Source organism: Cyprinus carpio, chromosome A3 (genome assembly GCF_018340385.1).
Source record: "Cyprinus carpio isolate SPL01 chromosome A3, ASM1834038v1, whole genome shotgun sequence".
In the NCBI taxonomy this organism is placed as follows: Eukaryota; Metazoa; Chordata; class Actinopteri; order Cypriniformes; family Cyprinidae; genus Cyprinus; species Cyprinus carpio.
The window spans coordinates 15,095,248-15,110,313 of record NC_056574.1 but is presented as its reverse complement, the minus strand read 5'-3'; the positions used below and the strand labels follow the sequence as shown (position 1 = coordinate 15,110,313).

The 15,066-nt window shown below is 37.1% G+C and overlaps 1 protein-coding gene across 1 annotated transcript in view; it reads left to right on the top strand.

Annotated features, from left to right (window-relative positions):
- LOC109113359 (phospholipid phosphatase 3-like) overlaps positions 1–8,390 on the top strand; it is a 33,168-nt gene extending 24,778 nt beyond the window's left edge. The window contains exons 2-6 of the mRNA XM_019126148.2: positions 1,533–1,690; positions 2,985–3,268; positions 4,608–4,665; positions 6,702–6,878; positions 6,984–8,390. Coding sequence (XP_018981693.1) covers positions 1,533–1,690; positions 2,985–3,268; positions 4,608–4,665; positions 6,702–6,878; positions 6,984–7,085 — 779 coding nt within the window. The 3' untranslated portion in view covers positions 7,086–8,390. The remainder of the gene's footprint in view (positions 1–1,532; positions 1,691–2,984; positions 3,269–4,607; positions 4,666–6,701; positions 6,879–6,983) is intronic.
- The last annotated feature ends 6,676 nt before the right edge of the window (positions 8,391–15,066 follow it).

Genomic DNA, 15,066 nt, shown 5'->3' with positions numbered 1-15,066 from the left:
AGCCAAAAGCCTGTGTTTTTTTTTTAAGCATCAGAAAACTAGTCAATCAAAAACAGTCTTTGAATGGAAATCATTTGGGTTTTGAAGAGATAGTTAAGTTAGCAAATTAGCGCAAGTTAATAAAATCTCCTAAATACCTTTCGTTACAACACCTGATACTTTTTATTTTATATTTAATTACATGCTAATGTCCCATTTATATCTATCTATCTATCTATCTATCTATCTATCTATCTATCTATCTATCTATCTATCTATCTATCTATCTATCTATCTATCTATCTATCTATCTACATTACATGAATCTGTGGCTAAGCACCTTACTTATCAGTAATCAAAGAGCACCTCTTCATCTTAAAATGTCATTTCTCTTCTATGAAACAGGTGCATCATCCCGATGAAGCCTTGATTGAACCAAGGCTTATATGCATTAGTGTATGTGTGTGTTTGTGTGTGTGTGTGTGTGTGTGTGTGTGTAACAAGGAGGGAACTTGTCAACCCATGTTGAAGGATAACCGTAAAAAGTGGAATCCCAGAACGTAAACAGGTGCACTCTGATCAATTTGACTTGCAGATTTTGGTACTAAGGAGAAAATGAAACAAACAACAAACAAAGCAAAATAAAATTAAATAATAATAGTAAAAATACAGGTCTACAGGTCTGTAAAAAAACAAACAAACTAATAATTGACATCTATAGCTTATCGGTCATAAAATGAAACTAATTATCAGAATTGTAATATTAATAACAAACTACACAATGTGTAGGAGCACATGCGCTTACTGCCAAGCCCCAACTGATTTTGATTTGGAAATTACCTATTTGATTACTGATTAATACCTTGAGAGTTCACCCAACCATTTGGAACAACCATTTGGTTTACTTCTCTGGAAAACATGTCCGTGACCTACTGTCACAATGATTAATCTTTAAATTAGTAATTGTTTAACAAGGCAATAGAATAAGTCCTGCACACTGCTATTAATTCTATAAGTATTCTGCAAGCTACAGTAGACTTATTCTGTTATTTATTTTCTGTGCTATAGTCTAGTTTGAGTCCAACACCTGCCTGCAACCATCCAGGTGTGTAATAGATTTGTTTGCATTTTCTGAAAGAGAAAATCCCCTACGCACTCCAAGTGAACCATATTACCGCATTCCAAACTCGCAAGAAACTTTCCATCTTTCTCCTCATAGTCTCTGACCTCAATCCTGTATTCTTTAGGGTATTTTCTTCTCCACATGCCTCATCTATCCGTGCTGTCATTCTCTTTCAACCCCCACCCCTCCTTCACTCTTTCTGCCAGAGATATGCATGGAATGTCTGCTCCTTAGGCTGGATCTCGATTCCCATCAGGAAGACAGTGACATTTTCAATATCTCAGCCACACTTGTGATTCTAATTGCACATAAAAGAGCATTATAGATGTATCTGTGTCTGATCTTGTGGTGCCAGAGAAACACTGACAGAAAAACATTCCTCCAGGTAGTTTCGACAGAAACATTAACCCGTCTGTCTCTCTCCTGACAGCCTCCATTCCATTCTTTGCCTGTGAGCTCAAAGCGGTGACTGCGTACAAGAGGGGCTTCTTCTGCGGGGACACCAGCATCACTTACCCTTACATAGAAAGTGAGGCCATTCCTGACAGTATGCTTATAGCCGGGGGCATCATAATTACAGGACTTACGGTGAGAACACACACATATACTGTAGCAAAATATCACTTATTGAAAGGCTTTAAAGAGATAGCTCACCCAACAGTGTAAACTCTTTTCTTCATTTACTCAACCTCATGTCAGACTTATTTTCTTCTCTGTAGTCAGTCTTTTCATTGAAATTGCAGAGTCTTTTAAGTACCAAAATGGGTGCAACATTAAAATATGATAAAAGTGGTCAATGCACCTCTTCAGAACTGCACTCAATCCTACAGAAGACTTCAGAACATACAGTAGCATATAAGACAACCTTGTGTGAAAAATATACTAAAATTTAAGGTATCACCAGTAAGTTGTTAACCATTGTTGGAGCCAATAGCCTTATGGGCAGAGCTTCGACATGTAGGTGCAATTGCACTTCAGGAGACCCAAGATTGAATCCCAGTTCATGGTTCTTTACCAATCAAATGGAAATAGCTCTCCATACCAGCAGGTGACAGTAGTCTGTATTCGTCATTCAAAAAGAGCTAGGACTGCGGATAACATCACAAATGAGATGGCCAACTTGGTGCATCATGGCCTTATGTCAGTGATCGGAAATCAAGAACCAGTCCAATTTGTGAATAAATAATTTACATTGGTTTTGTCTACTTCAACTGATCAATTTAAAACAGAGCATCCAGTCCTTCTCCTAGAGGGCCAGTGAGCTGTAGAGTTTAGCTCCAACATATTTGCCTGGAATCTGAAGACCCTGAATACCTGATTTAGATGGTTTTATTTAGGGTTTTCTCATGAACTTTTATGAAGACACTAAGGAGAGCAAGGCTGGATATCAAGATTCAGTGGACAACAACTTAATTTTTCTGTTTCCCACACAAAACTATCTGAAAATTAGAAATATAATGTGTGTGAACTACTTCTATGGTGTTTTATGTAAAGCTTTCAAGCTATCTTTTCTTTGTAATTGCATGGAAAAGAGTGACCAGTACATTTAAATTGACCTTTGATGCTTCCTGAAAGGAAGAAAGTCGTATGGATTTCAAACAACATGAGGGTGAGTGGTAACTGATGACAGAATTTTCATTTTTGGGTGAACTAGCCTTTTATGAGACTTCCTGTTCACAGTAGTATTAGCCCACGGTTCTCCTGTTACTGAAGGATATTGATTTACTTTTTTCATCTTCCTTGCTATTGAACAAGATTTTCATTGTGTGTAAGAGAGAATGTGTGTGAGGTGCTGTGAATTATTCAAGGCTTTGTGAGCCTTGTAGTATTTAATTCAATGTTGCATGACTGTAACCTTAGCAGTGTCCCCTATATGTCTCAGATTGCTGTTGGAGAGTGTTGCCGGGTACGATTCAGAGGTGTGCACTCACGGGCATTTGTGCGCAACCTCTATGTGTCCTGTCTGTACAAGGAGCTGGGCAGCTTCCTGTTTGGCTGCTGCGTGGGGCAATCCTTGACCAACATGGCAAAGCTAAGTGTGGGCCGTCTCCGTCCCCACTTCCTGTCGGCGTGCAATGTGACCTATGCTTCACTCAACTGTGTACCTGGAACCTACATCTCAGATGATGTCTGCAAGAATGAGTTCAAGATAGTGGAGGAAGCCAGGTAAGTGGAGTACAAGGGGTTTTATGGGAGGCACATTGATGAGATTAGCTCTGTTCCAAAACCTAGGCTGTGTACAAAATTTGCATACTTAGTTGATACTTCTTCACTGATCATTAAAAAAAGTATGTTCTATTTCAAAAGTCTCCAAACCTGCTCCTGTCGAGCTACCTTTCTGCAGACTTGAGTTGCAACCATGCTCCAACACACCTTGCTGTAATTATCAAGTAACCCTGAACACCCTGATTAGCTGGATCAGGTGTGTTTGATTAGGGTTGGAAACTCGGCAGGACCATGGCATTCTTGGACTGATGGTGGCCACCATGGTTTGAGCTGAATTAATGGGTTAGTTCACCAAAAAAGGAAAATTAACCCATAAATTACTCACCCTCAAGGCATCCTATGTGTATATGACTTTCTTCTTTCAGATGAATCCAATCGGAGTTATATTAAAAACTTTATTTGATCTTCCAAGCTGTTTAATGGCAGTCAGCAGGCGCTGCAGTGCATCAGTCCAAAAGAAGTGAAATAAAGTGCATCCATTCATAATAAAAAGTGCCTCACACAGCTCCGGGGGATGAACAAAGGCCTCCTGTAATGAATTGATGCGCTTTTGTAAGAAAAATATCTATATTCAAAACGTAATAATCATTTTAATCTAGCTTGCGCCAACAGTTGTACACAGAACCAGTTCTGAGAGGATGGCGTATGAAGATAATCCAGATGTACTATATCTTTCATGTTTTCATTATCATGTGACCTACCAGCGTCAGTTGTGTCGCTTCATTGCAATACACAACTCATGTGTCAATCAGATGAGCACTTCAGAATCTTGTCGGAAGTGGTAGGTCATCCGGGTACTATTTGTCTACTATAAATACTATGGAGACTGAGCTGTCTTGCTGTATACAACCTACATAGGCAGCATCCTAACAAAAATGGATCTTCACAACTGACTTATTTGTAACATTTTATGTGCATGAAACAAATAGTACTCCACACTTAGGGCACTTCAGAATGGAACACAGCATTTGGTATTTAGAACAGCCCTATCTAGTGATACTGCCTAGGTAGGAGGCTCACTAGATTTTGGAACAGAGCTATAGTGTATGATTAGTTAAGGTTACAGCATTTCAAGTGCAAATGTTGGATGTTTTTCTTTTTTTCTGAATAATCACATAGTTTGTTTTATGGAAATATAAAGGAATTTCTTAGAATAACATGCATGCTTGTGATTGCTTAATATAACATCATGCAGACAATAAAGCAGTGCAGCGGTTTAATGATTTGTGAGATTATGACATTTGATCTGTAATAATTCCCTTCTGCTCTTTTCAAACAGAAAGTCCTTCTTCTCGGGCCATGCATCTTTCGCCATGTACACCATGCTTTACCTGGCAGTGAGTATCACCATATTTACCACATGCACACTCAAACACTCAAACTCAAACAAATGTCATGGTAGCGCCAAACGCCTGTGCTTGCTGTGGGATGCCGCTGAGGAGCTTTTTTTGTTGTCAGCTTTCACTTCCCATCCCTGCCATGTGGGAAAAGTGCCAAAAAATTCCTACTGACAAGAAACTCTCTCAAACTTCAACTCACACAAATGCACACAAATACACTCATACTGAAAGAAGAAGGCTCTGAGAATGCACAAAAAACTCCCAAAAGGCATCTTGCTTCAAGCAGAAAAGAAAGAATTGAGTGAAAGAGGGAATGTTCTCCAGAGGCCTGATGAATAGATGAGCGGAGAGAGGGAGAGCAAGTGAAAGCTAGCTGAAGACAGAGGAGGCCTTGTTTAGTTCTGGGTTGGGTCCGGGAGGGGGGGAGCTTTGGCCTGCTGAGAGATAGACAGGCTTCTTTCAGTTAAACCTCTCTCTCACTCACTGTTATGGCCTGGGGAAGGGGCACAAAAAGGGGAAAAATGACAAAACGCTTGCAAACGATCATAAAGCATGACATTCAATAGCATTTACATTTCTCTTTCACTCAGCTGCCCCACAAACCTTATCAGAATTTACCCTGCCTTGTGTGCCAATCACATTTAGAACGGAGGGAAGAATATTCTCCGCTGTGTAAAAACAAGCTATTTTCTACCATTCATCTGATTCAATTCACAGGCCTCTGGCTGCTCGAAAAGCGGGAGAGCTCTTCAGCTCTTATTAGAGAGCAAGAGAGAGAGAGAACATGAACAGAGCGAGGGAAAAGCCTATAGAAAAGCCATGCCAGGCTCTTTGTCCTCTCTGCCTGTTTTTTCTTTCCTTCCTGGCTAATGGCTGCACTGTTCAGGCTCGGCCCTGCCTTGCATGCCTGACCTGCAGCCACATGCTTTGGCTCTAAGCGCCAGCTGCTCCAGGCTTTACTGCAGGAAGCCAAACACCTGTGATGGGGCTGATGGGAGGGGTACCAGGGCCCTTAATTTCTGGAATGTTTCACGGTCCCTCGTGTGACATCAATGTCGATAAACTTCATGCACAGCCAATACCCGCTGACCCCAATACATCTCCCTAATATTTGTTGTGTCGCTAAACTAGCTTGGCAGGGTGGTATTATTAATATGCTAACTTTTTTTTTTTTTACCATATGGCTCTGTTCATCCTAAATGAAATGTAGCCTCAAAAGTGATGATTTGGAACAGTCTGTGTAATGTAACACAAGCACTGAAGTACATTTCAAGGAAAGTTAGTTAACTTGTCGGCCATATTTGCAACACCTCTAGGCAGCTATTTCCAGGATGCAAGACCAACTCAGTCTACTCTCAAAAACTGCTAGCGAAACTCTGACACAACCCATAAATGATCAAAAAGCATTTTTAGCAACAATTCTCTCATCTTGGATGAAGCTTTTCACAGTATATTCTGGCATTGTCCACTTTATTGCCTTGGAATTTGACAGATACAAGAAAACATAATTATGCTCCTTAACTTTTGGAACAGACTTCTTGTGAAGAGTGTTTTCGTGATGCTCAATAGATTTGTGTAGCTCGCTAGATTTGGGAAAATAACCTTTTTAAAACCATCTTCCACTGCCAGGGTGGAGATACAGAAAATAGATAACTACAGTAGACCTAAATAATATTGTCTCTCAAGTAAGCTAATTCAAAGGTAATGAAAGATCACTAACATGCATTTAGAAAATAGATTGAGCGAATTTATATTTGATGCAGGATTTTTTCTTAGGCTATTTATTATAACAGACTAACGCTATTGGCATCTTTGAACTAAAATAAGCACATTATTTAGTCTTTTAAAGATGGTTTATCAGATTTACCAGATTTAGCTAACTTCTGAATTGTGTGATTTTTCAGGAAATGTGTCAACAAAAGTTTAGCTAGGTCAAACACACTCACTCACACAGTAAGCTTTATTTATCAGTCCGTACACTCTTTTATCAGCTCATAAGTTAATCATTCTTCAAACTTCCTGTGTTTGTGCAGTTCTACCTGCAGGCAAGGTTGTCATGGCGAGGGGCACGGCTCCTGCGACCGTTGCTGCAGTTCATGTTGGTGATGTTAGCAGTGTACACAGGACTCTCTCGCATTTCAGACTACCGCCATCACCCCACTGACGTCCTGACCGGCTTCTTGCAGGGTGGACTGACCGCGTACTGGGTGGTAAGAATCACGTTGCCACATGCTCTAGATTACCATTATTATGATGCTGGGCGTGTAAGGTGCTTTTTGTCTGCTCACTTTAACATTTTCTTTGTGCGGTTACAGGCCTTTTATATCTCGTCCATGTTTAAGATGTCTCGTCCAGACATGTCTCCAACAAGCTTGTCTCTGGAGAGTCCCCTGTCCAGCCAGCAGACCGTCTGCTAACAGAGACACCTAAGAGACACGAGAGAGTGAAAATGGGAGTGATCGAGTGAAGAACGTGATTGGGACAAAGAATGTTAAAACATACTCATGTCTTGACAGAGAACCATTTCCTGCGCACTCTGAGAGAAGAACAGATATATATTTATATATATATATATATATATATATATATATATATATATATATATATATATATATATATATATATATATTTACACACACATACATGTCTAACACTTCAACCAACCCGTCCACAAAGTATCAGCCCTCCATAGATAAATGATATTTTTATATAAAAAAGTTTATCCTTTATATTTTTGAAATATGTTATAGTTGAAGCTGCTAATAATTGTTGTTATATAATTTGTCACTTGTAGTCCAGGCTCAAAGATTCACACGTCACAGTGTTAAAGTGATTTGACTTCATATGGAACTCAACATGACAAGCTTTTCGGCTCATGTTGACTGTTGGAGGCCCAGTCTAATGAATTTCCATTGGACAAAAATGGACCAATCGAAACAACGCTTCGGCCTTAGACCACACCCCCTTGTGTTTGCTATTGGACCTGGCTAGACCACTGTTCTGGTGCGCTGTTGCACAATCATAGCGGTGCTGATTGTAGACACCCTCTGTTTATAAAAGCACAGATTTGATGCTAATGCTATTAAGCTTGTATTGTATTAAGGTGGGTTAAACTCCATGTTTGTACTAACCACTTTCACTGCATGAGTGAGACTGAAAGGAGGATTGAGCCAACAACCTCCTCAACCGCCCCCCTCCCCTCTGCATAATGAGGGCTTGAATCTTGCCCTAAATGCTCAGTGGACAGGGGGTCTATACCTGTGTATCCTTTACTACTCATAGCACTTGAATTACACTATGGAATCGTCTAATTACTACAGATAATATTTTATATTTTGTCTTCTTTAATCAGTGTTTTACTTTCTTCCTGCGGTCAGTGCCATTTGTGTTCGTCTTTGTGTTATTTTTTTCCCCAAATTATAATTATTCAGAATGAATGTAAATAAAATCATTTTATAAACAGATCCAGATCATCAGAAGTATTAGCATCGGTTCTTGTTTTATGTGTTTATATATGTTTTTTATTGTTTGTGTTGATCAGGTACGCAGAGTTATTGTTGCTAATTGTTAAAGAGACTAGTGACTGAGCCACAGATTGTCAGAAAGCTATATTCTACTTATCTAGTTTCATTTCATTTGTTGGTTTCCCCTGTGAAAAGCCTGTATGGCTGAAATAACCACTGTATTATTAAACCAAACCAATAAAATGAATGTTCAACCTTTGTATCTTTCCATCTCTTCTATAATGACAGAACAAAAGTGCACATCCACCCACACACATTAATATACATAACCCTGATGAGTAAAGCTGCTGTAAAAAAGCTGATATACACATCTGTGACTGTGCATCAGTTGGATTATAAATTAACACAGTAAATTGTCATGTTGCTCTGCAACTGTAGCAGCCTAAAGAACAATATTACATATTCACTAATGAACTATATTAGCTGGCGGCAGAATTATTATTAATTAATGCATTTGTGTAAATGTTAATTTACTGAATCTTGGTGTCTTTACCCTTACGAAAAAGAAGTTTATTCAAGTGTGCTTTTAGTATACTTCTTTTAAACTAAAAATAGGAAAGTATGCTTTTAGTTTACTTTTTATGTACTTCTCAGAAATGGGCTTTATGTACTCCTCAAAAATATACTTAATATGACATTTAAGTATACTTGACTCATACTTACAAAAAGTCTAAATATATTTGAGCTACAGTATATTGTGCTCCTAGAATTTGTATTTTCATTATTAGATAGAGGGCACTAGTACACATCTTCTGCACAGAATTTCCCAAAAAACACAAGTGAAGAAGAAAAAAAGAAACAACAGATACCAACACATGTAATCTAACACGATCATCTGACATGAAACAGCATCAAAACTGTAACGTTATGGAGTAAAAAGGCCGAACCGATGAAGAGGTAATAATTACAGTCAAGCTTTGGGGTGTTGATCAACTCCATCTATGTTTTGATTATCATTCGGAATCTAATTCATAGTCTTTTTTCAGCTTATGTGTTCAAAATGTTATTTCTTTATTTTCAGGTGTTTTAAACAAAATACCGAAATAAAAGTCTACAAAAAAAGAATGAAAGAAAACAGAATAAAATGTTTTTGTTTACAAGCAGATACCCTGTTCTTTTCTTTGGATGTTTTGTATGTTCAGATATCCATATAACAAAATATAAACAAATTAAAACCTAAATAGGGACATAGTAAACTTAAAGTATGATGTAAAGTTCACTTAAAGAAAACTTATGCGTATACTTGCAGTATAGTAGTTTACTGAGACTATACTTCAAAGTGTACAAAGTATTTAATTAGTAAACTATCAGTATACCTATAAGTTCACTTTTAGTATAATTGCAGTACAAACTACAAACATAGAGGTAAACTAGTTGTGTACTCAAAGTTTGCTTTTATATACTAGAAAGTGGGCCAATTTAGTCCCAAGGAGTATTGAAACAGTACACTTACAAGTATACTGCTAGAACACTGATATTTGTATAACAATTGCCATTGTACTGCGCGTTGCATTAGATGCACCAGATGTACTTCTCGACCATTGGAGTTCTGTAGTTATGCAGGAGTGCAGCATAAAAACATTTTCTAGCATTTGATTTAAATTTTCTTTGACCTGTGATGCTTATTACAACCATGGAAAAAAATTACTCAAAGTTTAAGTACATTTTCATAGATATATTTAGGTAGATGACTCATTCGACAGTTCCAAGCATGTAGACACGTCCGCCATCTTGCAACGGTCAACTAGACATCATTCACCATGATAATCAATTAATATTCGAAGATGCCACAATCCTGCACAGCCGATGGTTGTAAAAACCATTGGGATTTAAATTCCTGAAGAAACGGGATAACCTTTCACAGGTGACAATGTGAGAGAGGGGCGGAACCATAGATACAGTATGTAAGGATTGTGGCATCTTCATATTCACTGAAGTCAAGTTGAACTTTCCAATATGGTGGATGGCTTACGTATAGTGGCCCACAGAAACAATCGCTAATGAGGCATCTACATATACACATCTATGTACATATAGCACTTACACTTGACAAGAGTTGCCCGGCTCACAGTTCTCCACCATTTTTATGTGACCACAAAAGCAGCAAACATAGACAAACATAAGTCTGCTGCTCAATTCTTATTGTTTATTATTTATTTGATACAATGCATGTTAATGAACATTTGTAGTAATACAATGTAAACAAGCCGGATTATAGCAACATTGCTAATTTACATCCGCAGTCCCTAGGCAGGTACACAAAAGGATACAGACTCAAATACACATATAACAGTACATAAAATATGTTTTAAAATTTCTAAGTAAAATGTTTACACAACTGATTTGTCATAAGCCAGTTTTTGAAATGATCTTTAAAGGTGGAGCATTGTCTTATTGACTGCGGTAAGCTATTCCAGTATTTACTCCCTATTACAGATAATACTTTCTGTCCAAAAGATGTTCGCCTATATGGGACCTCACAGTCCCCTCTAATAATAGGCCTAGTACCAATACTTCAATATGTCCTTGGTTTTATAAATTAATTTAATGTAGGGGGAGCAGGTCCATTCAAGACCTCATAAATAAAATGCATATTTAAAATTTGTACAAATTTCAATTTTTTTTTTTTTTTTTTTTATTTAGAAAATTACAGTAATGAAATGACACTTTAATTGCCTCCTTATACAATGATTCTATTGTCTTTAGAGTTGTGCCACTTATAAATGACCAACTATTAAAACAATAGTCAATATGAGAAAAAAATCATTAAGTATAAATATAGCCTAGCAGTACCAACTGTCAAAAATGGCCTAATATACATAAAATTCTTTAAATTCAACTTTACAATATTAGACAACTTTTTCACATGACTTCTAAAAGTTAAAGCAGAATACAAAGTTACCCCAAGGTGTGTAAACTATTTAACAATTTCAAGCTCCTCCCCTTTCAAGAATACCTTAAAAAATACCATATAAACTGTCATCTTTACAAACATCATACACAAAAAATCATACACAAAGCTTTTTTTTTTTTTTTGTGTGTGTGTGTTCAATAATAAATCTGATTTGGTAAGCCATTCCTGAACATTGGTCATAGCAGAAGTCAAAGTAATCAAAGCTTTTTCTAAGTTATTCGCATGGGTAAAAATTACTACATCATCTGCATACAACTGAACATTTACATATTTACATACTCCAGGTAAATCATTAATATAAAGAGAAAATAAAATTGGTCCCAAGATGGAGCCTTGTGGAACCCCCTTGGGACAAGCAATGTATGAAAACCTTGTACCATCAATACACAGACATTGTTTTTTATTTGGAAGATATGATTTTATCCAAATTATAGACTCTCCCGAAAAAAAGAACCTGATGGTCAACAGTGTCAAATGCCTTCCTTAAATCTAAGAAGACAGCACCAACACACATACTCTTATCTAATAAGCATTTGACTTTCTCAACAAACAGACAATTAGCTGATTCTGTTGAACAATTACTGTGAAAACCCACAGAAAACCCAACCTTCCAAGCTGACAGACCAACTGCTTGCCTAAAGGAAAATTCACCATATGTGTTTTAGGGCCTATTAAGGAATCTTTGTTATCTTTGTTAAAAAAAAAAAAAAAAAAAAAAAAACATTTGTTTCCCATAGGCATCCTTTGCTTTAGAGCTTTTTAATGTGTCAATAATATTAGCTACTCCTAATTCAGTTACTTCCTCTATTTGAAAAATAGGTTGGGCACAATTAATAGGTCTATAAGTAATATCTTTTAAGGTAAAAATCTGGGTTATTTCATCAAATGAATTATAAAAAAATATGTATCAAAATTAGTAGCTATAGTTAATGGATCTTTTACTAAAATATTATTAATTTTAAGTTAAAAACTTTTATCCATATTCTTTTTTCCAACTAGTTTAGTAATAGATTAAATATGATTATAAAATATAAAAGATTAATATAATTCTAAGAGCCAAAAAAAAAAAAAAAACATAAATAAAATTGCACTTAAAAAAGTGACAGTAGAGAGATTTAAAATGTTACAAAATATTTCTATTTAAAATAAATGCTGTTATTGTGAACTTTTTATTCATCAAAAATTTCTGGAAGAAATTGATCAATTTCTACAAAAATATTAAGTAGCAAATCAGCATATTAGAATGATTACTGAAGGATCATGTGACACTGAAGACTGGAGTAATGATGCTGAAAATTCAGCTTGCATTACTTGAATAAATTACATTTTAAAATATATAAAAATAGTAAGCTGTTATTTTAAATTGCAATAAATATTTCACAATATTTCTGTTTTTATTATATTTTTGATCAAATAAATACAGCCTTGGTGAGTATCAGAAACATCTTATCAAAAATCTAATCAACCCCAAACTTTTGGAAATCTATTTCTCTAGAATACATGGCTATATCTGAATGCCTTTCAATGGAGAAAAAAAAAGATGTTTGCTGCCAGATAGCATAGCTACTACATCTACAAGCAGGGGCTTGTACTGCAAATGCTAAAGCCAAACCTTGACCCCTTGAGTACCACAAAATAATACAAAACAAGCAATACAAGGCTGACTCACAAACAGACCTGGAAACACTGGCCTCTGAACACTACCCACATCTGTTCTAAAGTCTCTCGTGGCTCATTGCTTTATCAGACAAAAGTTTAAGCCTTAAACTTAAACTCAAGATGTTAGAGTGCAGAAATAATGAAACAGTTATGTCAATACAAAGAGCAGTTCTTTGAGAAAACTAGTTTAACATTAGACATCCAATTCCTCCAGTTCTCTCTCAGCCCCTCATTTCCCTCCCTCCTTCTCTCTTTCTCTCTTTTTGAGTGCAGTGGAGTGCATTGACTGTTTCTGGGGTCATGCTACCACTGTGATTCCTGGCCAGATAGAAGCTGGCAAAGTGCTGGAAGAAGAGGAGGAGGCTTTACTTTTCCTTCTCTTTTTTTCTTCTTCCAGACGCAGTGAGCAGAATAAAAGGCAGCCAAGATCAGAGCGAGCAAAGGAGAGATAAAGCAATTGAGAGAGAGAGAGAGAGTGACACAGATGGAGCGAGTAGCAGTAAAGGCATGAGTGGAGGTACGGAATGAGGGGCGAGAGGGGGGCGGGGCTCTGCGGTTGGCTGCTGGTGTGGCGCAGGGAGGTGTCGGGGCTCGGGATGTGGGGCGCTGGGGTGGGAAGGAATGTGACCGTGGTTTGGGGGCTGTTTTGTTTCACAATGTTGTTACCAGAGAACATATTTCATACCTGACGTGTAGTATGCATGATCCATAATGTATGGCCCTGCTCTTTTACATAATGTACTTCGCTCAGCTTACCATTGGGACTTTTCCAACGGCCTTCGCTCTGCCCCACAATCCTGCAGCCCGGAATCAATAGCACTAAGCCAGAATCTTCCTGTACATAAAACTCCCAGCTACTTTTAAGACAACATGACACGGTATTCACAAAACACTGAAAGCAAGCATGATAATTTAGAATATCCACATAAAATGTTTAAATATTTGTTAATAACATTAACATTATTTAATTTAAAAAAAGTTTCTTTGTAATCTTTATTCAGAATATAACTGAAACAACTTTCCTTTTCTGCTGATGTCACCAAGGCCTTTCATTTTAGCCCCTCCCCTTTCCTCAAACCTTCCATTCAAGCCCCAATCAATTCCCAGCAGATAAAATCAGGTATCATCCTACATGTTTCTCAGAAATACATCAGATTACAGGCATAAAATCGGTTAGGAACTGTATTTCATGACATTAACTTCTGTAATATGATGTATAAAAGTATTTAGCAAGAAATTATTTAGGATAGGATGTGGTTTTATTCACAAGGAGTCTGACTGAATGGTAAAAAGTAGGCTGTAATATTAGTGGATAATAATTATTTTTTCTTGCAAATGTAGGCTTTTGTTCTGTCAGCAGAAAAGTGTCATTTCAGACGTGAAGAATGCTATTACATTTCAATGAAAGAATATGAAAACTTTTTTTATAACTTCTTGATTTGTGCGAAATAAAACCAAAGACATTTATTCATAAAGATAGTAAATGCTGCAAAATTGATGTTGAATACGATGTTTTTAAAGGTGCACAGAGTCTGAGTCAACAGTCCCGAGTCCAGAGTGATGCTATGGATCAGCATGTGTGCGATCCATCAGTCCAAACAGAATGATTATGAATGGAAAACTAAAATGTGCCAGCTGGAGAGATAAAATGAGCATGCTGGCCACAGCCACCACAGCAAAAAAGCCGTCCATCCAGGAAACAGCTGCACCGTCCACAGCAGACCAATGGAATGCAACACACAGCCTCCCTGCACCAGTCACCATTTTTATTAAGTGCAAGAACCTCCATTTTTGAAGTTTGTAGTATGATTAATATATATGAATCAATAAAAAGGAATAAAAGCTCTGCTGGAACATGGCAGTTTTTAATAAACAAAATCTTCATACATCCATACCAACAGGTGTCAGTATGAAACCCAAGACCCCTGGGAAAAATGAAGGTCAGTGAAATATTAAACTCATTTATTTTCTCAATACATGTTGCTGGTCTTACTGTGAATGCCTTATCTGTGAATATCATCACTGTCAGATGGAAACCTCATAATGTATGTCCAAACCCGCTACCTTTCAGGAAGTGAGAAAAACCCACTGCACGTCAAAGTTGGTATTGTGGCTTTACATATGGTCACCATATTATTAATTTTTTTTTTGTTTTTTTTTTTTTTTGTTGCCAAAATCAAGTACACATGGTTTTTGACAAGCAAGTATATTGGCCATGACTAGATGGCAAATGCTAGACTAGGACATTCTTCTCTGCTTCTAAAATTGGTGGCAACCGGCTTTAAAGGGATAGTTCACCCA